Source organism: Bombus vosnesenskii, unplaced genomic scaffold, assembly GCF_011952255.1.
Source record: "Bombus vosnesenskii isolate JDL3184/JDL3185 unplaced genomic scaffold, Bvos_JDL3184-5_v1.1 scf7180000013262, whole genome shotgun sequence".
Lineage (NCBI taxonomy): Eukaryota > Metazoa > Arthropoda > Insecta > Hymenoptera > Apidae > Bombus > Bombus vosnesenskii.
The window spans coordinates 4,597,903-4,621,846 of NW_022882922.1; the positions used below are offsets into that span (position 1 = coordinate 4,597,903).

The 23,944-nt window shown below is 49.3% G+C and overlaps 1 protein-coding gene across 28 annotated transcripts in view; it reads left to right on the forward strand.

The window, feature by feature from the left end:
- Positions 1 to 23,944, forward strand: part of LOC117237605 (voltage-dependent calcium channel type A subunit alpha-1) — a 103,318-nt gene that overhangs the window by 46,916 nt on the left and 32,458 nt on the right. For 21 of the 28 annotated variants that reach the window (XR_004492713.1, XM_033502158.1, XM_033510254.1 and 18 more), the window contains exons 1-7: positions 1,852 to 2,249; positions 15,365 to 15,479; positions 15,751 to 16,145; positions 20,103 to 20,206; positions 21,132 to 21,287; positions 21,462 to 21,682; positions 23,131 to 23,234. Coding sequence is in view for 27 of the 28 variants with exons in the window: in XM_033502158.1 (XP_033358049.1) it covers positions 1,867 to 2,249; positions 15,365 to 15,479; positions 15,751 to 16,145; positions 20,103 to 20,206; positions 21,132 to 21,287; positions 21,462 to 21,682; positions 23,131 to 23,234 (1,478 nt within the window). In the remaining variant the exon portion in view is untranslated. Of the gene's footprint in view, positions 1 to 1,851; positions 2,250 to 10,234; positions 10,491 to 15,364; positions 15,480 to 15,750; positions 16,146 to 16,995; positions 17,097 to 20,102; positions 20,207 to 21,131; positions 21,288 to 21,461; positions 21,683 to 23,130; positions 23,235 to 23,544; positions 23,661 to 23,944 lie in introns of those variants that run through there. The other 7 variants (XM_033508116.1, XM_033510732.1, XM_033510822.1 and 4 more) reach the window with 5 other exon arrangements.

The following is a 23,944-nucleotide window of genomic DNA, read 5'->3' on the forward strand; positions in this document are numbered from 1 at the left end:
TGAACCTAACTTCTCCGTGAATAATTGCTTTAACGTTGTTCGGTGTTACGGTTGCGCGACTCGCTGGAAAAAATGTTGAACAAGTATTTTCAAATTAATACCGTCTGCGAGGAAAGGTAACGAAAGGAGAGGTACGCAGCGTGTATCGTAAAATTTGTACCGTTTAAAGGCAGAGTCTGGTCGCACGCTCGGTCGCAGCGACATTACCGTAATACGGCGAAAAACGATTTAAAGTTTTTGCCATGTTACCAGGTCGTAAGGACGCGCGTTTAAACGGCCAACGGATCCCGCTAACGAAATATCTAGAGTACCGTGCTACTCTCGTATCAGAAAATATCTGTAAACACGAGCGTATCGACATTCAGAGTCACGATCGACCAAGAAAATTAACTGCCGAACCATTAGGCTTTCAACGTGAATTCCATTGCCCGCGAAGAATACTTGGCTGCGGTGGAAATCTCTGGTCAGACGGTAGCGTTCGATTTTCGTCGAACGAGAATTCCACTTTTATTAGCGTCGTTTTACGACGGAGTACGCGCGGCAGGTGTCCGCGTCGCGTAATCGTCCGTGTTGAATAATCGGCGAGAGAACGAGATCAATTAGAAACGGATAGCGACGTTCATCCTGCACCGCGTCATTTTTCTTTCGTGCGCTCGCCACTTGCAAATACGTAAAGGGTATCCGCTCGGAATTTTTCGTCGAACCGGTCGTAATTTGGCAAGCCGCGTTGGAAATTTATTTTATACGGGGCGATTTATCGTTTTCGTTGAAACGTCGAGCGATCGCAAGCGTTCGTAGCCACGCGACCGATCGAGCTTCGTCTCTGAAATGCCCGGGCTGACCGGCTGCTGCGACTGCCTCGAATTTTTACGCGTCTCCATCGAAAATACCTGAAAACGAAGGTCGACGACCCGAATCCAAACTGCTTTCGACGTGTCGCCTCTGTCTTTGACTCGATCGTCGACTTTGAATCGGCGTACCATCGTGCGCTTTCGAAGACGAAACTCCTGGCCTGATATTTGGCGAAACGGACGGACGGACGGGGGGAAGAGGAATCGCACGAATTGTTGTTAAGGCGATGCCTCGAGAATATCGAAGACAGCGCTCGAAGCAATTCGAGTTTGGAAAAGTATACGCACGATGTTTGGGCTTCGTGGAATACGTAAAAGTGAAAACTCGCTGCATCCGAGCAACGAGCGAACCGTCGAACGCCAGGATAATTCGCGTGCGATCAAAATTTCCACGCTCGTATGTATAACGTACAGCGTATAGATACGGGCAACGTAATATCCTTTTTGAAAGGTTGTGTCGAGGATTGCGAAAGGAGGTCGAAGATCCCGATTCGAGTGTCCGACTGGACGTTAATTTATTAGAGATCCGTAAGGCTGGTTTGTCACGTAAAAGCCGGCGTTACGTAACTGTCAATTAAATAATGGCCCGAAGCGTGCCGGCCGGTCGTTTTGTCGTTCGTTCGGTTAATCGCGTCCCCCGTGCATCCAATCTCGATTCGATCGATCTAATGGACACGTTCGAGCGTGACTATTTCCAAGATAATACCGGCGAATCGCGCGAAAAAGCGAATCGCCTTTCCATTCGTGTCACGTAAGTCGTCGCATTGTTTCGTCGGCGATGAATTTTTACGAACTTCGACTCGAGATTCTCGATTCCTTCTCTTTCTCGTTGGAATTGTTTCCGCTAACCTGGTCGTTGCCAAAGAGCGTGTGTGTGTGTGTGTGTGTGTGTGTGTGTGAGAGAGAGAGAGAGAGGCGAAAATTTCTTACGTAGGCGAGAGAAGAGTCTCGACGATCTCGAGGAAGAAAGCTGGTGCCTAACCGACGATCCAAAAATTGCATCGGACGTTTCGGAATGGCGAAGGAGGACAGCCCCTGTGGCGGAACGCTCTCTCGTCCCCTCGTCGCCAACGTCTCGGATCGTAAAAAGCCGCGAAATTGGGTCGAAATTTCTAGGAAAGCGTTACGTCGACTCGTATCAGGCCGATTGTCGAGGCTGATTGCTTTGCCGAGATGGGCCGAGCTAGCTGGCACGGAGGTTGGCAAGAATGGCGAAGGCAGTTGGTGCGCGGCACGTGTGAGAGCGGGCAGGCTTGGATTCGCAGTTGGTAGGACTGGCTCTGACGCCCGTAAAACGGGGAGTACGACGACGCTGGAGGAGTCATGGACGAAGGAAGAGGACGCGCGACGGGGGTGGAAGAGGATCGCTCGAGCGGCCGAGGAGGGGCCGAAAGGGCGGTATGAATGAACGATCGATAGATATATAGTTACTTGCTGCCAGGTATCCACCTCTCCGTGTATTTTCTCGGCAGACGCGAGACTATTCTTCCCAAAAGAATCTCGATTCCCTTCCAACGACGTGGCTTTTATCCTCGGGGTTTGCCTACAACGAGATTAAACTCGCCTGTGTATCTTCGACAGGTTTTTTTTCTTCCGAACGGTTTTCTTCTCTCAAAACGCAGACTCCTCTCTCTTCGCTGCGCTCTATTTTTTCCTTCTTTCGCTCTTTCGCCACTTTAATCGACCGTTCGACGCGAACCTCGCAGGAAGTTGCCTGGTTATGAGGCGCGTGTCATTCCATTTTGCGAGTTGGCTTGGTCGAGCGAAGATTTATTCGTTCGAAACCGTCCAACGACGGAGGAAATAAACTCTAACTGTAGAAAGTGGCATCTCGATCGTGGTATCGCCAGAGTAATTACGAGTCGCTGTCGGTGACAGCGCGTAGATCGGTCGCGGCGTGTTTCGCGTTCGGAGGAAGCAGTCCGTTGGCCCGCGTAAGTACACCGACGTTACGCTGGCGATTCTACCATGAAACTAAATGGTTGCTCGGGCCGGAAACTTTGGCAACGGATCGGTCCGCTGTCAGAACGAACCGTGGCTCCGTAGAATCCGATCTCGTTTTGCGTTTCAAACGAACGGAGATTACGCTCGAATTTCATCGATCGCTTTTCAAAGCGATCGCTGTAAATGGGCAAATACGTTTTCACGGGCTGCGCGATCGCCAGCGTTCTTAGACACGCGAAAGAACGGAGCGCCGTACGACTCCCAACGACAAATTTAATAATTCGAAAGCCGGCACGAAGCCTTCGGTTCCGCCCTGTACCGGTGATCGACTAGATCGATATCGCGAAAGTTTCTTTGTGCAGCAGGTCAGCGGTAGGACGCGTAGTGTGCGTGCACACGTTTCGACTATACCAGGCTAGTTCGCACATACACGTCCTTCGTACATAATAAAGCTCGCATATTCCCTGGGGTCGACTATGCCACCGTAGGGATGCCTTTTACATCCACGATGATATCGCGCGCGCGCGCGCGTGCGTTTAATACTCACGGCTAGATCCGCTTCGTTCGTTTAACCTAATTGCCATCGTAGTTTCGTTGGATACAATGGGCGTCGGGCATACACGTACGTAGACATCGCGTGCAGTGTTTTTATTATCACCGGATAAAGAACCTCGAGGTTAGTTTCATCGGATCGGGCGCCGGAGAACGTTTCAGGAAAGAGGCGAGGGTGAAAGCGGCGAGGGTGAAAGCGGGGCGGTATCGTGGACGAGCGGCGCGTGGCCGTCAACATTTTCCGCGCAACTGCTACCCGTGTCTTTCGAACTCGTTGGTTTGCGAATCCGACAAAGTCAAAGGTCCTTTGCCTAAGTAGGAAAATCGTAGATCGGAGAGAGTCGAGCGAAACGTGGCAACCTCGACCGGCATTCGTCCACGTTTCCACGTTCTTATTTCCTGGAATATCGTGCGAGATGCGGAGAGTTGAAATTCCAGCGACAAAAGGGGCAAGCTGACATACGTAAGGCACGTTGCGTGGCGAAGGACGCGGGTTCTCGCTTCCCCTCTGCCGATGGCCAATGGCGCTCGAACGCTTGGTGACCTCGTGGCGTAGGCGAAAGAGAATCCTGCCAGCGAATGCGTATATTATTGCGTGTTTGCGTGTGTGCGTACGTACACTGCGCATACGTCGACTTCGCCTGTGTTCCGGCTCGTCCAACTCTCTTCCACTCCGCCCCACGCCTCTCGATCCTCCGTGCCCTCCTCTTGGCTCTCTTCTTCTATCTTTTCTCGTACCACTTGGCAAAAGCTGGAGACACCGAGTCGCCCCGGTTGACCTTACTATTGACAAGGGCGACATCCCTGATTTATAAACCTTGGGCAGCGTAAGCAAACGAGCGTCGCGTTCTACGATACGAATACGTGGTTAGAACGGATGTAGAGACAAACGGGGGTGAGACTTTGTTCTTAAGAATTCTCCGTCCTCGCGCTCGTTCATCCGGAAGGGGTTGTTCGTCGTTCGACTCGCGTCTCTACGAACAGCGATAGGATTAACGGGGATCAACACCGGAGGGATACCGAAGTTGCACGTAGCGAGGAGTATCTCGGTGGAAGAAATCTTTCCGATCGAATTTGTAAAGCGCTTCGCCGCGAAAGAAACGCAATTGATCCGGCGCTACGAGCGCGGTGGAAAGTTTGAGCAGCGGTAATTTATCGCGCGTCGTATCGGAAAAGTAAGAACGCTAATGTAAAAAACTGTGTCGGCGCTTCCTTCTCCCTCCTCCCGCGCGCTATCTCCACGATCTAAATAATCGTTTAAGTTACGTCGGTGTTATAACGTCATAGTTCAAGGATTTGAAAAGCGCGATTCAGCGTTCCAGCGACGCGTCTGGTTTCGTGGAACGTGGACGGCACGCGTCGCGTTCCCGCGTCCAACGATTCGCTTTCGGTTCGGCGAAGCCGACTAGCCGCGCTTTCAATTAGACGAATCGCGATTCATCGAAGGCCAAGAGTCGTATCATTCGTGCTAGAATGTTATAGTTCAAGGATCCCGTTGTCTACATCGAATGGCCTCGCCATCTATTTATTCGAGTTGCATTCCCCAGCGTTTTCTAGAATTCATCGCGTAACGACAATGCGAATCGACGCGCTCGAAACGTTGGAATTTGTCTCGGGATCGAGGTAAAATCTTTGGTCGAGAACGCTGCGTTGCACGATCAAGTAGAAAGAGATCGATTCGGGGCAGACGCGTCCTGCCAAAAGCGGTACGAGAAGCCGATACGTTTGGAAGGTGCGGTAGAAAGGGCAGCGCTTGGCACGTCCGGTCTTTTAAGTAGTACAAGTACGTGCGTGGTCGGACTAGCGAGAACAGCTACGGAAACGAGTTTGGCACACGCGCTACCGTAAGTACCGACTTTGCGCTCGTAGTTTCTTTAATGGGTCGTTGGAATATTCAAACCTTCGCGAACATTATCATTTACAGCTTTCCCCGTTGCGATTGGCGAGATTTACAACGCAGTCGCGAAATTTTAATAAAAAAAGGGGAAAAAGTGGCAACGTCCGTCGGGTTGATATCGAACATTCTCCGGTTACGAGTCCCTTGTACGTATAAAATTTTAGTTGAAAATATTTGAGATAGATTGGTAGGTCAACCGGTCAACTTCGAAGGGGAATAGCGGCACGGTAAATCATCGGACTAGTTGTTTGACGCGCGCCAACTTCCCGGCGAAATCTAAATTCGATTTTCCAACTTTATCGCTGTGAAAACAAACTCGTAATCGTTTCCACGTCGAGATATTGCGCGGAATTTGCACGAGTACGTCGCGTTATCGCATCATCCATTGACTCGGCAAAAATTGTTTTTAGTCGCAGAAATTTCTAGGAATTATACGTGTAACCGAATTTGCATATTCTAATTAGCATCCCTCGGCGAACAGTGAACGGTCGGTTAATCGGTTCCCCTTATCAATGAATACGAGCTTCTTGGAACGGTTGTTTCACGGTCGCGTGTTTCGCTCATTCACTCGCGTCAGTCACCAAATCATCCGTTCGAATACGTGGAACGACCGTTGCCGCCTCGTGCTTTATTTTCCGATTCACGAAACCTTCCTTCGACCTCCCGCCACCTTCCTCCCGCCTCTTTCTTCCGCTGCGAGTCACGTAGGATTTCGCAATCCTCGAGCTGCCACGCGCGTTTCCCGCCGACCGCCGCGATACGCGTAGGAGGAAATTTCGAGAGGTAGCCAGCAACGTCACCTCTGTAATGCCTGTCTTTGGTTACGTGTCCTAGGTTCGATAGGAATCGAACGGCAACGTCTCGCCAACGTTCGGCTTCGCTGGACGAAAATAGGTCACTCGGGTCCTAGATACATAGGTATCGAAGTGGTTCGTCTTTGGTAGCTCCGTACGTATCGTCGATCAACGGCCGATTTTACCGATGTCCGTTCTAACCGAGGAATCGAGGGAGGACGAAGCGGCGGCTGATTTTCTCTGGAGCTCTAAAACGAAACGTATCCGCACTGGTTGGTGCAACTTCTTCGGAAATGGCGTGTGTGGCGAGGAGCGTGGGCGTGGGACGAGTCAGACGTCTGGCCATGACGTTGTTCCATCCCCTTCCCTTCTCTTTCTCTCGATTCCTCCTTCTCGGTCGCTGTTCGTCCGAAAGAGTTAAAATCATAGATGCGCGTCTCGCAGCAGCGTTTCGAGACGTTCTCGGGCGCCAGACGATCTCGCTCGTTTATAGCCGTCCCCTTTCGTCTCGACGTTACGAGCCACATAGTTATACGGCTTTATCCTCGGTCGTGACTGGTGCTCGAGCACTCGCCAATCCGGAGACACCCCTGCCAGGAACCCTCTTTCCCTTGCCCCAACGTTCGCTCGTCCTTCTTTCAGATTCTCATTCACTTTTTTCCATCGCCGTTGCTCGTCGTCGAATCGGCAAACCGTCGGCCACCGCGAACGATCCAAACATCGTCCTCGCTAGGAATTTTTGTGTCGCGCAAATCGAATTAATTCTGCGATCCGATCGAATCGACTCGCACACGTCGAGCAGAGAACAGTTTCGATCGACAGTTTCTCGACTGTTTACAAGTTTACGCGAAGGATTTCTTCGCGTTTGGGAGTCAGGCGAATGTTTGCAGGGCCAGCGATCGCGCCTCTCTTTCGCGCGTTTGCCCTGGGCTTGTCAGGGCTGTTTCGCGCCTCGGAAATCGTTTTTCGACTCGATATCACCGGCTGCGACATTCGATTTCATATGATTTATGGCATTCCACCGTGTAGTGTCAGTTAACCGGTCGTAAATTACCGCGACGATATCGATCTTTCGCGCGTAAATCAACTCGCATCATTTTCAAGTAGACGTGCAATTTGTTAAATCATTCGATGAAAATGAACGTTCGATTTTTCGTTACACTCGTTCGTAGCTTTCGATCTACGAAAGTACGTTCGAGGAACAAACAATCGAATACTCCATGGGACGATCTAACGTCTAATTCGTCGTAAGAAACTGCCTCCGGGAGTCTGTAATTCGGTGTGTATCGGAGCGTAACGGTTTCTCTCGAGTGTCCTTTACGATCGCGAGCAGAAGTTTATCTTCGGGACGTGGCTGTCGCAAGTTTGGAAAATCTCGAGGAAAATTTGAACGTTCGAAACGACGGCGGCTACAGTCGGAACGCGATTCGCGTTTTCGATCGACGCATCGCGGCGAAGCTAGAGTACGCGGTGTAATCGTTGCTGACCGACGAGCTGCTCTAAAACGCATGCGTTTAGACGCAGACGATGCGTTTATAGCAGCGACGACGAATAAACGCGTTAAAACGAACTCGTGTATCCGCTTTCTTCGCCACCGTGGTCAATTAAATTTTCATGTTACTGCCACTTTTGCAAACGCTTGTTGCCTACGCTCTACACGCGTGAATTTCTATTTTCTTCGATAAAAAAATTGCTTCCTCGCGATCGACGATTCATCCGCGAATATTCGATATCCGTTTGCTACTCGAAATTTCGTCTTCTTCCACGATCGTGACATTTTTATCGTACTCGATAACAACGACAGGATCATCGTCGATAATTTATTCTCGCCGCCCGAAATTTCGATTCTATCGGACGAGTGGCAAATTTCCGTTGCAATTAATAACATCGTCAGGTTAATACGAGAGTGATGTATATCGTAGGTATGTGACAAGAGTCGGCAGGAAGGTAGAGAAGTCGAGGGGATGCGGCTGCGATTAGGCAGTGCACGTAGATCGACGTACTCGCACACGAGGCACACGAGGTGCGCTCGTAAACGTACGCAGTGACATAACGCGCGATCGCAGAACAATTCGCCAGGGGTGGTGGTAGCGGCAGGGCAAGGGCGCGTTAGGGGAACGGAGGGGAAATGTCGAAACGAAACGGATACACGTATTCGTCGCACACGTGTACAGCTGACGTAACCCCGGTTTCTGGGGGCAAATAGACCGAAAGGTAATTTTACCGGGCTATGTAGGCGGTTATTATGGCTAGGTGGCTCTTTAACGCTGGCCTTCCCTCGCTTTCCAACACCCGTTTCTCACCGACGTCCGCCTGCGTTTACACGGGTTTAACGCGCAGACAATGCTATTAGCGCTATTTATGGTGCCTCGGCTTCGTATCAGGCTCCGTCCGCATTAGACCGTGGGTATTCCAATTGCGCTCCATCTCTCCGTCTCTCTCCTTTTTGTCCACCGGAGCGTAAATTTGGATAAAATCTGGCTTTGCCCGGTAACCGTGTTTTCGAAGGATCGGTATCGACGAAGTTCCGAGATAATTTCGAGATTTCGCCGAGATTTCTATTAACGTTTTCGAATCGGACCTAACGACGTCGTCACGAGGCAGTCGTAATAGCGTCATCGATCTGTCCCTGTTTTTGCATCAGGGTAGTCGATGCATGTTCTTGGCGAACGATTCGGTAGGAATTCGCGTGGACGAAATACGGCGAAGTTAGAACCGACGCGAACTCCATCGCCGAGTAGTCGAGTAATCTACAGGCTGACGCAAAGTAGCAACGTATTGGTCGCTACGTTGGCAGCGATAGCTTCCGTTGACGAGAAGCTATCGCAACTACCGTTTCAGTGACGGTAGCGACGTCGCGCGACAGACACAGTCGTCCGTTGAATAAAGTCTGAATACGAGAGACGAGCCGAGAGACCGCGCGCAACCGGTGATTTCTATATCCTCGTTAAAAGAATCGATAACACCTGGCGTACTATCGATGGAGCAAGTATAGTATCCTTTGCGACATGGCAAAGTTTCGAGTCGAGGCGTCGAATAACGATTGACAGCAGCATTGACGTTCGACGTGTCTCTCCGCTTAACGTCGTGCAAATTTCATTTCCTATGGTAATTTCTCAAATAGAATGGTTTCCAGACGAACATCGAACGTTCTTCCTGTCGTTAATTTCGGCTTCCACGCGTCCTACTCGCCGCTACGCGTTTGCAAATGGGATCTCGTCGTTGAACGAGGTGCTGGGAATTTCTTTCCTCTGGAAGTTTATCCGGTACACGTGACACAAAGTGTCGTAGCATCGGATAGGCGGTACCGCGTGACGCGTGTCCGTTAGCGAAAAGTCTTGGCACGCCGTGACCGGCTGATGCGATTACCGCGGTCGATCGAGTGCTGCCTGGAGCGCTTCGAATCGAATAATTAAGACGAACGTTATGCGGGGTGATCGCGTCGCTCGACGCCGAGCATAAGCGAACCGCTGCATCGAATTCCCCCGAATGCCGTTGCCCACGGCCGTACTACCTCGACCTAGATTTACGCACTCTAGCCACCGGTGTGCTGGGACGCTTGGACGTTCGTACAACCGCGACTGGCCCAACGACACCAGCTTTTTCGCGTTTACGAACACGTACGGTCGATCGGCGGATCGCATCGTCGAACCCTAAACGCCTAGACCCAATGTTAGAGTCGCGTTCGCGTCGTTGTTTGGTTCTATGGACACGTTGCCTCGTCGGAGGTAGTTCGAAATTTCGAAAACGCAAAAAAGGAAAATAGCCGTAGACAGGCGCGGTGGTAGATCGGAAGGAGGTAGTAGGCAGAAGCCGGTTGACGGAAGAATCCTGCGAAAACGTAGAGAGCAGGCTGGAAGGTACGCGGCCGGTAGTGGCGGTCGTGATGGTCGTGGCTCGGTTGACGTCACCGGACAAAATGGCGGAGAGGTGACGTCACCAGGAACCCCCTCTCTCTAGGTGGCTCCGCAACGTCGCCGACTGTAGCCTCGATATCGCGGAGATGCCAGAGAATCGAGGTGTGTGTGTCGGAGAGAAAACGCGACGGGGAGAGAGAGAGTGAGAGAGAGAGAGAGAGAGAGAGAGAGAGTGAGAAAGAGTGAGAGAGAGAGAGAGAGAAAGAGAGAAAACGGGAGGACGGTGGAGGTGTCGAACGGGTGGGCGCCGTGATGCTCGCGTCACAGCGCTTTCGGTGCTCCGGTGCTTTTTGGCAAGATCGTTTCGCGCATTTAGAGGGCGACATTAGCCGGCTTTTCGGGTAACGATCGCGGTCGCAGCGCGGCACAGCTGGCTGCCGGGAGACGCCCCGGAGACGCGTTCTCGTGGAGAGCGACGATCGCAGCCTGTGAACGAGTCGGCGACGATGCTTCGACCGGTGCTCGTAATCCTAAGGATCGTTCGATCGGCATTGGTAGCGTGCACGTGGTGGAAAAATACGGGACGAGGCAAAGGGTAGGTAGACGGACGTTGGCAGAGGTTGAAAGGTAGGAAGGTAAGCAGCAGACAGCAAGATGCCGGACACACAGGCGGCAGATATACTGCGCACGTGGCGCAGAGCGGCGATTCGGCTGCGCGCCAGCCCGAATCCCTGCGACCCAGGGTGGTGCGACCGGCGCACTCGAGCTGCTGCGATTCTTAGTCGGCCGCCAATTTCATCCCCCTCTATCTTCTCATCCCTCTTGCCTGTTTTCTCGCTCTCTCGCTCTTCCTTCGCCCTCTACCCTTTCTTCCGCTCGAATATATTCCTCTCGACCGTTCTCGGTTTAACGTTAACCTCTATTCGGGCTGCGCCTCGTACCGCGTGGGAGCTGCTTCAAGGATGAATCAGGACTCGAGCGCGATAACGCCTACCCCCCACCCGCATCGCGCTTATTCCATATCGCGTTTTTCCAACCCTCGACGATTCCTCCGTGATTTCTCCGCGATTTACCTTTCTCTTTCTTCGGACGAGTCTCGTCGCGCTTCTTCCGCCCGAGACTCCGCTTTTCGAGAGTAATCGCGACTGGCACGAGAAATCGAGAAATCGAACGTTCGCGATACCTTGCTCTCGCGGATGTTTGACTTTCGCTCGTAAACGGCACGCCTGCGCCGATTAGTCGCGTTATAGATATATCGCGCGATATTACCGTGCTTGTTTCGAGAGCGTCGAGGCTAGGAAGTTTCTCGTTGCGTGCAAACCCGGTTGCTTAAAAAGCACGACACGGTTGATATGGTTGATAAACTTAGCCCTAATTCGCTCGACTTTCTTTTACGCGTTACCGAAAGCGCGTCGTTACGCCGGGAATAACGCCCACCTATAACCACGATGTGTACTGCAACGGCTAGAACGTCGAGACCGTTGTTGGTTCGTCGATCGTTTGTAGAAATTAAGGGTAACAGGGATAGTCTCTCGTATTAGTGGCTGACTAAACGACTTCGGGAAGGGTTAACGCGAGAATCATGCACACCGATACAACGATTTTCAAGGAGATCCGTTATAGCGCGGCGTCACGTCTTTCATATTGATTTCCCGAAAGATATTAATAACTCTCGAGAAGTATCGTCGATAACTGATGAGCCATAATAAACTTTTAAGTGCCGTCCCAGTTGCTACGAATAGACACTAATCTCGATGCTTCTCGACGCTGGAACGCTGTTCCGTCGACTAGGACGTCGGACGAGACGCCGCGACACGTTTGCTTTCTTTTATAGCGTCCAGATAATTGTTCGTTGCCCGAGAGCAGAGATTCAAAGGACCGATCATCGAAAATCGAAACGAACGAATATCGCGCACCTCGAACGTTTTCTCGCGATAGTTCGGGTCGGAAAATTCGATATAGCGCGTATTTATACCCGCAACGAGATGAAAAAAATGGCCTTCTCTCACGACTGCTCCCTCGTTAGTTCACGATCTGGAATCGAAGGCCAATTATTTTTGCGTGCACCTTCCTCGTCCCGTTCGCCGGTTCGCGAACGTTCCATCTTCTTCGAGCCGCGTAACCCGACCAGCTATTTTCACGTTCTTTCGCGAATTTTTCTAAAGTAAATTCGCCAGCTCTGCAAATTCGTCGGTTCGATCGGTAAGAGCCAAGGATGGTATTTGTGCAGCAAAAATACGCCGTTCCACCTTCCTTCGTTCCCACGTTTCTCCGTTCCGGTAAACATTTTACGACCTTTCGCATTTAAGAACCGCGACGTTCCCCTCCGTTCTCCTCGACAAACTGGACGACGTGATCAATCGGTTACGGTCAACCAGACTTTAGATTTTGCGTCGCTGGTCCGACCGTACGTCGGCTAATTCTAGCCAACTACGATCCGCGGTGCCCGATATATTCGATCGATAGGATTTCAGCCTTTCGCGGGAAATCGTCCACGCCGAAACGATCTCGAGTTCGTTGAACCCGTTGGTAACGAGTCCGTGGACTTTGCCCCGCGTCGCTTGCAGAAACGATCGAATCGCGAACATTCGGACGACGTAGCGCGCTTGGGCATGCGCGAACGAAACGATCGAGATCGTCGGAAAGACGAACGCGTCGAACAGAGAGAGAGAGAGAGAGAGAGAGAGAGAGGCGAAAGAGCCCTTGTATTAATTACCGCGAAGAAAAAACACGGGTGGCCGGCGACACGAGGGTTTGGCACGGATCTCGGTGCTCCGGATCGCGGCTCGGTAACCTGTAAAAAGTCCTTTTGGACGGCGTTGCCTAGCATAAATCGCGATTAACCTTCGTCACGGGTTTTTAACTCGGATTTTTAGCTCGACGACGCAAAGTTAATTCGCCTCTCGCAATTTCGAACGGGAGAGCAGCATGGTGTCGCGACTCGTTCCTCGGCAATTTACCGAGAAATCTCTGGGATCCTCGGGTCAGCAACGATTTCTATGGTGAATCGCTCGGAGGCACGACGTTCCTTGGGCTCGATCGCCAGCCATTCGCAGGAGCGAAACCCGGTTGCTCGTGCAGAATCGGCCGTTAACCGAGGCCGGTTTGTTCGACGGAGAAAAACGCGAACGATTTCGACTCGACACGCGTCCGATCGGTTAAATCCCGAAAGTCTTCGCCCGTGCGTAATCGGCGATAGGTTACACCTGTTGCTGGCGTAACGATCATCGAGGCGGCTCGAACGAGGACCGAGCGGTGTTAGGCGATGCGACGCGTCGTTCTCCGCCGTCGAACTGTTCGGAGGCGGACCGTGCTAGCTCGTTTTCGAGAGTACTATCGATCTTACCGATATACGGGCTACGCTCTATCAATTATTCGCGCTTCGATTTCAATAATTCAGAGACGTTCCGTCGGGCCGAACGGACGAACGAACAGTCAATCTGACAGGGAGTCGCTTGCAATTCTAACGCGCTTCCTTCGCGTTTAACCAGCCTGTCCGAGGGACCTCGTACGGAGAGGAAAAGACGATTTTTGACGAGACGAGTTATTTCGATTTGCGCAAGACGGATTGGATTTCGAACGTAAACGGTCGAAAAGTCGACTTTCTGGTTCGAACGTGGTTAATTAAACGTTGACGCAACGAATGAGAGTATAACAGCGATGATTGCGTCGATAGGTAACGTTGTTATCGTTATTACGACACCGTGGCTGACTGATAATGCTGTGTTGATGCGTTTCGCGTGTACGAGGTCGGCGTAGGTGGCAAATTACCGCTTGCATCGACAATGGACTTCGTATCTACGGCTTGATTAAATTAAATCGTTATTAATTGATCGACGAGATTGCGCGCGTCCTCTCGTTTCGATTACGCTGTTCCTGTACGCGTAGAGCATAGATTTGAGAAACGCCGAGGACATTGGGATTTTTAGATCCCGAGAAATCGTGGAAAACACGTGCCGGATGCCGGTCTCGTGGAATTTCAAGTCGTCGCAATCAGACGACGTTCGTAGTTTGCGTTGATCGAACGGTCCGAGCAACGGTTGTATCGACGAATCAATTGCACCGATTCCGTGAGTTGAAACGCGTTTACGCGATGTATCGGTTCACGCAGTTTCGCCAACTGTCGTAGTCTCTGCCGTATCACGAATCATCGTAAAGGATATAACCTAACAAACACGAAGATGGTACCCCGCTGGTGGTAGCCAGTCACATGATAATCAAACAACTAAAAAATTTTACCAAATGTCCAAATTGGACAAATTGTGAATGTGAAATATTAAATAAAAAAAAAAAAAAAAAAAAAAAAAAAAACGGATCACACAAAGACGTCTGATCGACGAAGGTAAATCGCGAACCGAGTTACAAAGGGATACGACCGAACGAATTCGATGTCGGATGTTAGTTTGCATTGTTCGATCACTCTCGTTGTAGAACGAAGGACATCGAAGGCATTCTCGAGTTCCAGCGTTGTCGGAAGAACTTAAGGAGCACTTTAGCGGGTTCGCAGGAACATCCCCGGTGTGACTACCGTCGATCCAGAATATATTTTTTCGCGCGTTGTGCAAATTCAGCAGCCAATCCTATTTTTCCTAGAATCGGTGAATTGAGAGAGGAAAGGTTGGCTAATCGAAATGCTTCTCTTATGGGTATCTGTTAGGTATCGTCGGAGAAACGTTGGATCGTCACAGAGGAACGATATCGACGGTAAACGATCTGCTCGCGGTTCGACGTAACAAGGAGTCGATCGTCCTGTTCGTAAACGAGCTAGATCTCGTTAAGGATGGAAACGCTGATCGCGGCTGAATAGAGAGAATCAAGGCTCGATGAATAGAACGTAATCTGGCAACGAGGCTAGCCAGCTACGTATCGAGCTAGAAGGCACGCAGCACGCGACAAAATGCACGGATGTCCTATGCGGTATCCTTGTCGCGAGTTATTGCATTACCGGCTACCTTGATTGCACTTTCCTACGAGTAGAAGCCACGCACGTGGCAGGCTTCTAGCTGCAAAAGTCTCGGCTAATGTAGTTAATTAGCCCCAGCGGCGTATTATATGCTCGCGCTGGCCATTAACGACCTCTCTGGCGAAACACTTGGCAACTACCATCCGACCAGGCGATTCTTATCCTCCGAAAAATAATCACGCTCTGTACGTATATTGCTGGCGTATTTGATCGCGTCGCAATGCCTCGGTAGCGTGACTTTGCATTTCTTATCTCGACAGGCGGAATCTCTCGCCGAAATTGCTCGATCGAATGTCGCGTATCACGAAAGTCGAACGCGATCGCGTCCGCTTCTCGCGGTCGCGTATTCGTTTCCGTGTTTGCCGGTGACACGCCGTGAACTACAAGTTTGCAAAATCGATGGTATCCTCTGGTGGCAAGGTGTGCCGTCACATACGCGTGCCCGATAACAGCATACCGTGAGTTTCGCTCGCTGGCTAACACCTTTTATCTTGCGTGATTTGCAGGTTGGCAGCGCAAGAGGCGGCACAAAGGGACCCTGGATACGCGAGTCAGTACAGGAGAAGGCCGAGGTTGGCCGGACTGAGTGGTCTCGGTGACTGGACTAGCTTTGGAGGGGAGGTAAGAGGCGAACTCGGTAAATCTACGTGCCAGTTTCTTTGCTTCGCCGCGGGGGAATCGGGTTATCCCTGGGCATTCGCCCCCCGAGGGCAGGTATCGTTCGTCTTGCTTGTTCGTGTCGTAGCGAGGAAACATTCGGTTTCTCGGGGATAAGCGGTGGTTATCGATCGGAAAAGAATCGCGTTCGGTTTATAGAGTATCGAGGAGGGATACGGATGGTAAGAAACGGGGGGTAGGATGAGATTAAACGGAAGGAAAACGTTGTAAACAGGTACCTGGTCTGGTGGACATGGCGCCAGGCCGGGATCAGGGCGGAGGGGCGGGTGGCGGTGGGGCAGGTGGCAAGGGCACTACGTCGTTGTTCATCCTGTCGGAGGATAACTGCATCAGGAAGCATACTCGCTTCATAATCGAATGGCCGCCCTTCGAGTACGCCGTCCTGCTCACCATCATCGCCAATTGCGTAGTCCTCGCCCTCGAGGAGCACCTGCCGAAGCAGGACAAAACCATACTCGCGCAGAAGCTCGAGGCCACGGAAATCTACTTCCTCGGGATCTTCTGCGTCGAGGCGAGCCTCAAGATCCTCGCCCTTGGCTTCGTCCTCCACCGTGGCTCCTATCTGCGCAACATCTGGAACATCATGGATTTCTTCGTCGTGGTGACCGGGTGAGCGAATCGTTTTCTATTATTCTACTCTAACGATACTCTCCCCTTTCTTCTCCGGGACGATTTTTGACAACGGGAGATCTCGCTTTTCCGTATTCCGTCGCTCTCGGTTCGAGTTCGAAAGCCTCGTCGATCGATTTCCGCGCGTGCGAGAAAGAGAAAGAGAGAGAGAGAGAGAGAGAGAGATGTAAAACAGCCGAGGAATACGGAAAACAGGGACCATCCTTAGTTAAAATTCGCGAAAGCTCATCGCTCGAGTTTTACGTACTTTCGTTTCCTTCTACTTTTCTCGTTACTTTGTTTCATCGCGAGCTCGCTCATCATTTCATTCTCCATCCCCCCCGTGTTCTTCTACTCCGTGCAAACGAACGAGCGCATTCTTGCTCTTTCCACTTTTTTCCATCCTCCGCTGCCTCTTTGTCTCTCTGTTCGTCGTTGGATGCTTCGTCCCGTAAGAAAACGCACGGAGAGGAAAACAGTGGACGAGGAGAATGGTCTCGTACTTGGTCAGGCTTTGATCGAATTTCCAGCGCGTTCCGTTTCGATGATTTCGCGTTAAACGACCACCTCTCTTATCCCTCCGATTACGCTCGCCTCGAGGAGCCCTGTTTACGGAGAAAGCCTTTCTTCGCGCGTCGTTCGCCGCGTCCTACGCATTTCGATTTCCTAGCCGACGATCGATTCGACGTCGAAGTGAGAAACGTTTACGCGCGAACGAATACTCGCTTGATATTCAACGACGACGCGACGAAAGGATCTTTCTCCGCATTGATTTAAGATTTAAGGAGATCGCACGTCGATCGGTTTTTTTCGGCCGAGCAGATAGATTCTAGAGTAATCCTTGGATTAGGTCGATGACCGTGTTCGCCGAAACAAACGTGGACGTCGACCTGCGTATGCTACGTTCCTTCAGGGTCCTCAGACCGCTAAAGCTGGTTTCGAAAATTCCAAGTGAGTCAGTCACAGTTCTGCGAAACGGCAAACGATACAAACGCCATAAGTAACAGTACAGAGTGCAGTAACAGAGAACAGTCGAGCAGCAGATTGATAACTAACTAACTAACTAACTAACTAACTAATCCCCCGTTGTTCCTGGCAGTTTGTGTGCGTTCGACTAGTCTCCTTAGTTTTATATACGTTTCATCTTTCTATAACAGATTTATTAGTTTCTATCCTTTTAGTTTCCTTCTTTAGTTCTCCCGATTATTTATACACGTTTTTTCACGTCGTTTAAGCGTTCCGTTTTTTATCGTTGATTGACCACCACTTAGAGGCTATGGGTGTATTAGAAACAGTTGATTGACGCTAGATGATCGTTGGCAGTTTGATGATCGATATTAATTGAACATAATATCTATATATATATATATTCTGTGTCCACGTGGTTTGCGTAATTCGAGTGTCTTATACGTTATACATATATATATATATCTATGCGTATTATTGATATTCTACTGTCTCTATAGAGGACTTGCGTGAATTAGTCGCTAGTGTTATATTGCGTTACTATTTGCTCTATATCTTCTGTCGTTATGTTCAGTTTTGTGCACAAGTTATTCGTACATTTAGAGAGTTTCAAAGTCGACAAATTAGACACGTACATACGCACACGCATACACACACACACACACACACACACACACACACACACACACACACACACACACAAAAGCACGCACGGACACGCACGCACACACTTACGTAACACACGAAGCGTACGGTGCGAATATACCGGCGTGTCGAGTCATCGACGAAATCTTTGGCTTTTCATTAGGGAAGGAAAAGTTATCGGACGTGCGGTGAATTTTCGTTGCCGCGATGCGCGACGAGTATCTTTAATTCGCCGTTCGAACTTTTTTTCGTATTCTGCTCACGTAGCGTCTACCACGACAGGTGTATCGAAAATTTCGAGAAAATATTTCGCTCGCACACGACGCGATAATAAACGCCCGAAGACGAACGAACGACCGAAGCAAATTCGATTTAATCGGTGTAAACGGTCTCGCCGACGTTTCGATGCTCGTTGGACAGCGTACGGATTATATATACGTTAGACTTCTTTCGACTCGAAACTTGTCGCGTAACGCGGAATACGCACGCGTATACTTGATACACGTACACACGCAAAAAAATGAACACGAAACTACTGGCCTGCAGGTGTCTCTATATTTAGCAAACTCTATCTTTAGTCACAGTCACTGATTGATAGAATTGACTATACGTTGGTAAATAGGTACATGTTCTAGAACAGTAACGTATTCGAGCAAGCTCGTGTTTGCTAGAGAGTGGTACCTTTAGACATCCTCGAGAGACCGAGTCATAGTCCTACACAGACTTTTAGACTTCGACCGAGATATCCTCTCTCTTGTCTGCTTTCCCTTCGATCACGGTCCTCGAAATTTCTCTTCCCCACGATTACTCCGCAACACGAATCATAGCGTGCGAACGAATTCGGACTCCTCTTACCAAAAAGAAAAAGAGAAAAAGAAAAGAAAAAAGAAAAAGAAAAAGAAAAAAAGAAAAAAAGATACCAGGATGCAAATTCAACGTTCGAGAATGAAATCAATTTTTCTTCCACGCTGACCAAGATTCTGCGATGATTCGACGAAGATTTCACGAAGATTTTACGAAGAATGCAAACTCTGCAGTATGGGAAATCTTCCTATTTCGCTTCTAATTTATAGACATTCCCAATTAGCGGTGTATTTTAGGGCCCGAGCAATCCCAGCTATATTTAGGACGCCAACGCTATCGACGATCCGTCGTGGTCGTTTCGAACGATAAAAGCAGAACGAAATAAGCGGATGATTAAACGAAACGATCCGTCGATATTTTTGCGATCGACAGAGAACAGGGGTAAAAGCTTTGTACGACGAACGAGTTGAACGACCGCGACGGATGTTACGTTTATTATCTTCGTGGAACTAGAGTTATAGTTAGCAGAGGATTGTATTCAACGGCATCTAGAATTAGAATCTCGCGTGAGTAACTTAATAAGAATTTCCTCTCTATCCAAGCGTCGAAATCCTCCTGATAAAAGAAATCATTAAACGTTTAATCTCTTAGCGTAGTTGCTCCATCCCGTCGAATCGTTAACCCGTCTCCATGCTTTCGATATTAAGCCGAATTGATCGAACTTGGAAACCGTTTTCTCCGCCTTTCGCGATTATAGTTTAAAGGGTGATCCAACGATGCGCTAATTCGATAAGCTAATCCGACGCTGTGAGAATCGAGAGTCGAGCTTTTTGTCTTTGAATTCGACCGTGTACGTACGATCGAGGTGCGCGAAGGGTTGACTTTCGCGTTCAGTCGCCATCGATCGCGGCACATACGCGGAAATACGCGACGAGTTAAAAGTTTTATTATTCGCTCAAAAGTCCTAGGGCTTCGAAAGTTATTGTATTTGCTTGAACATTGGAAAAAGGTGGAAAGTAGCGCGATACGTTGATAAGTTTATCGAAAGATTTAAACGAAAGATCGCGTTGTATTATCCGTTGTTTATATTCAACGTTATCGATGGTACAATTATTAACGATAGAAGATGTCTCCTAGTACTTTTGAGCGTATATCGGATCCGCTTATCAGCACGCAATTTAGTCATAGTCGGCATAGACGTAGTAAGAAACGGTAAAGAACGGTCGCGTTTAAAGTCGCCACTCGTAGAATTTCATCCCCTGTCCGGCCGACCTACATAGTTTGGAAACGGCTATAGAGAACGTACGTTGAGATAAAATTGATTTCGTGCGGTATATATTATAAAGAAGAAAAAGAAGCGAAGATATATCGGTCCCCGACGAGCTTCACCCCGATTAGACATTCTCCCATTTTCCCATCGGTTAGGTCATAGAACGCTAGTTACCACATAGTTGTGTAGCTTAAGTACTTAAGTAGCGTGAGTATTAGTGTAATAGAGTAGAAAGTAGTAAAGTGTGGCGGGGTGTGTGTGTTTTGGGGCAGGTTCATCACGGCGTTCTCGCAAGGCATAGAACTGGATATGGATCTGCGCACGTTGCGTGCGATACGCGTGTTGCGACCGCTCAAACTTGTCTCCGGCATACCGAGTGAGTAGCGTTTCAATACAATCGGCCATGAAAATCCAGCCGAATCGAACGAAACGGCCTCTCCGTCATTCTTCCTTTTTTCTCTATTCTTTATTTTTTTTTTTCTTTTTTTTCTTAAATTGTCACTCGCTCGTCAAATGTTTTGGCACTTTTCGAACGATCAGTTCGCTTTCGAGTCGCTATTGAAAATAATTTCCAGCCACGAAGAAAATTAAAGTATATCGCACGTTCGATTCCGTTCGGTATACGGAGCGAGCAAATTTTTTTCTTAGAAGAGAAAACGCGAAAACACGAGGCTCGGTGCTCGAGGAACGCGCATTCTGATTTCCCTCTGCCTCTGCAATTCGGATACTTCGGGGATCGATCGGATCTTCGATTCTTCGAAACGTTTCCATTGATCGATAGCTGCTACGTAGATCCGATTACGAGCGAACCGACGACTAAACGTTTCAGACATAAAGCTCGTAGTTCAGTTGTAGTATTAACGTTATTTGCAAGTATATATTTTTATATCTATATATCTACACGTAGATGCCTTGCAACGTTAGAACGACTATTTTGTTTTACGTAGCACCACCCAAATAGCTATATCTTTTGAGAGTTGTATGCTGTGTCCATGTAACAAGAACGAAGTATCTCAATTGTTTAGCCGCTGTGGATCCTCGTATCGATAATACAAACGCCTTTGTTTGAACACGATAGTCGAGCGTTGATTTCGTTTCGGGAGCTTCGCTTCGGGAAAAAAAGAAAAGAAAAAAGAAAAAAGAGAAAAGAAAAAAAAAAGAAAAGACAGTACGGCACGCACGCTTCCCCGAGCAGCGAGGAAAAGTAAAGAGACGCGAAACGAGTAAAAAGAGAGTAAATAAACGCTTGGAGGGCGCGGTGGTTGGGCCTGAATTACTCCTGTCGAATTTCTTTCAAACAGGTCTCCAGGTGGTGCTCAAGTCTATTATCAAGGCAATGGCGCCGCTTCTGCAGATCGGTCTGCTGGTGCTCTTCGCCATCGTGATATTCGCCATCATCGGGCTCGAATTCTATTCGGGAACCCTGCATAAAACGTGTTACAGCATCAGGGATATCAGTGAGTAAACCGTGTCGAGAGAAGCGTTTCTTTTCTTTCGTTACCGATACGTTCGGAAAACAAGAGCCGGAGAGAGAAAGCGATCCGTCCAAGTACTAGAGTCGTTGACGAATGGAAAGGATGGAAGGAAAGAACGAAGGAGAACCGATCGGTCTGACGTTCACTCTGTTGTAGATGTAATCGTGAAGGAGGGCGAACAGGCGAGCCCGTGTAACACGGACAACAAATCCGAGGCGCCATTCGGGGCCCACGTGTGCGACGCGAACATCTCGACGTGCATGGATCACTGGGAGGGACCAAACTTCGGCATCACCAGCTTCGACAACATCGGATTCGCCATGCTCACTGTCTTCCAGTGCATCACTATGGAGGGCTGGACTGCCATATTGTACTGGGTAAAGCAAGAGATATGTCCCTCAGTGTTAAGAACTCTCTGTCTCTTTCTCTCTCTGTTTCCTATATACGTACGTTTCTCTGTTGCGTGTCGTCACGTCGCGCACGTATCCCGAGTCAACGCGTATCAAACTTTCTCCGTCTTCGCGCTTCTCCGTTCCACGTCGAGTCGACTCCCTTTGTTTCCCTGTGTTCGCATCCGTCGTTCGTTTTTGCCAAATTTCTCTCCTTCGGTTCGAAATCGACCGCACAACGAACGCTTGGTTTCGCCAAGGGGAAAAGCGACCTGGCGTTGCGAGTGGTCGTCGATTCGACGAGAGTACGTTCCATTCTCTCTGTCGTTTCACTTACCTACCGTATACACGTATACCTTTCTTCCATTGCTTGCCGTCGTTCGCTACTTTTTTAATACGTCTGTTGAAATTTCTAAATGTGATCGTATATTTTTACATCCCTTCGTAAACGTCCTTCTATCCTCGTCCGATCGTCCCTTGTCTGTGTGTCCGTGTTTATTTCTCACCCCCTTCTTTTCACTTTATATCTGTGTCTGTGCCCTATGACGTCTCGCTTCCGCCCGTTTCATTCTTGTTCGTCGGAACCGAAGAGAAATGCTTGCAGATGTTTTACAGCTAACACTGACCTACATGTTCACCTTGCTCAGTATAACACTGTCAGTTTCAGCCCTCTTTGCAAATCTTGGTGTTAATTGCATTTCTTTTTGTAAGCTTCGTACTCTGCGCTACCGGAACTCGAAGAACTTCGAACCACGCGATCCTCCGTCAGAGGATCTTGAATTTCTTCGATTCGGTTCCGCGCACAACGATCGATATCTTTCATTTCTCGGTACGATGGAAATTCCTTGTCTATTTTTTTTTATTTTTTTATTTTTTTTTTTTGGCAAATCGTATCTTACAAATAATACATGCCTGTTGTATGAGAAATGGCACTGCGATATCCATGAAACTGTTGACCGTTGTCTCTTTGTATAGTGTTAATATGTTCTCTCTTCTTTCTTTATTTTTTTTTTTCGTTTTCTAATCACTGTCACCTTAAGTGTTGTGTGTAATCGACTAGTCGTGTTACTCGCGATTCGTAACGCTGCACGATGAGCGTACGGATCGACGAGCGTGTACCTTGAGTTTCATTCTTACAACTTGAAACGAAATTGGCCTTCGCGACGAGGGAAATTGGTGCTGTTTCTTGCAAGGAAGAGTTAAAAACGAAAGCCTCGATTCTTAAGAGATAGATTCCCAGCGGGACGAGAACAATTGAGAAAGGGAAAGGTGGGAGGGGAGAGGAACGAAGGGTTAAGTGTCTCGATGTTTGTACGTCGTATGCCAACTGTTTGGTTTCGATCATCGCGATCGATGCGCGTGACAGCTGCGTGGAATCGGTGACTCGCGCTCGCACACGTAACGTGGGCTTCACGTGGCTCTGGTCAAATTTGCAGACAAACGACGCTCTTGGCAGCACGTACAACTGGATTTACTTTATACCATTGATCGTCCTTGGCTCGTTCTTCATGCTGAACTTAGTTCTCGGTGTCCTGAGCGGGTGAGTATCTTCATTTTCGATTATCGCGATCCTCGTTCACGTTCTGTCTCTCTGATTTACCAATTTGCCGGATCTTTACGAATTTTACGAACGCGTAACGAATCCACGGTGAACGTTGAAACGTTATTTGCGTCCCTACCGAACTACGTAAAAGAGGACCTTGGTACTTGCGCGTCGAAGAAACGTGTCTCGTGGATTCGTCGCGTCGACGAGAATTCGTTTGTTCGAAGTACGAACGGCTCGACGACTCGGGTCAGGCCGTCGCGGTTCCAACGAAGAACGGCCGATTACGTTTCTTTCTGTTCGTCAGGGAGTTTTCGAACGAAAGAACACGCGTCGAGAGGCGGGCGGCTTATCAGAAAACAAAGAGAAAGCGTCTATTCACGACTGCGTTCAGTGCCTACTTAAAATGGATCACTCAAGCAGGTTTCGAAACGATCGATCTTTCCTTAAGTTCGTCGCGCTAGCCGTTTACTCGCTGGGCGAGTAGGCGAGTCGCCGGTAGCAGTAGTAGAGCCAGAGTAACGCGTCGTCGCGCTAATCACCTACCGCTAGTAGTACAACCTGTAGTTGTTCGCCCCGGTAGACGCCGCGTCGCGGCTAATACGATACGCGTTGCGTAAAACGTCTCGAATCGCCCCGTTTATAGAATCCTCGCTAGATCCGCTCGCTAGGTTAGAGTATACTCGTCGACAATCCGGATATTCGCT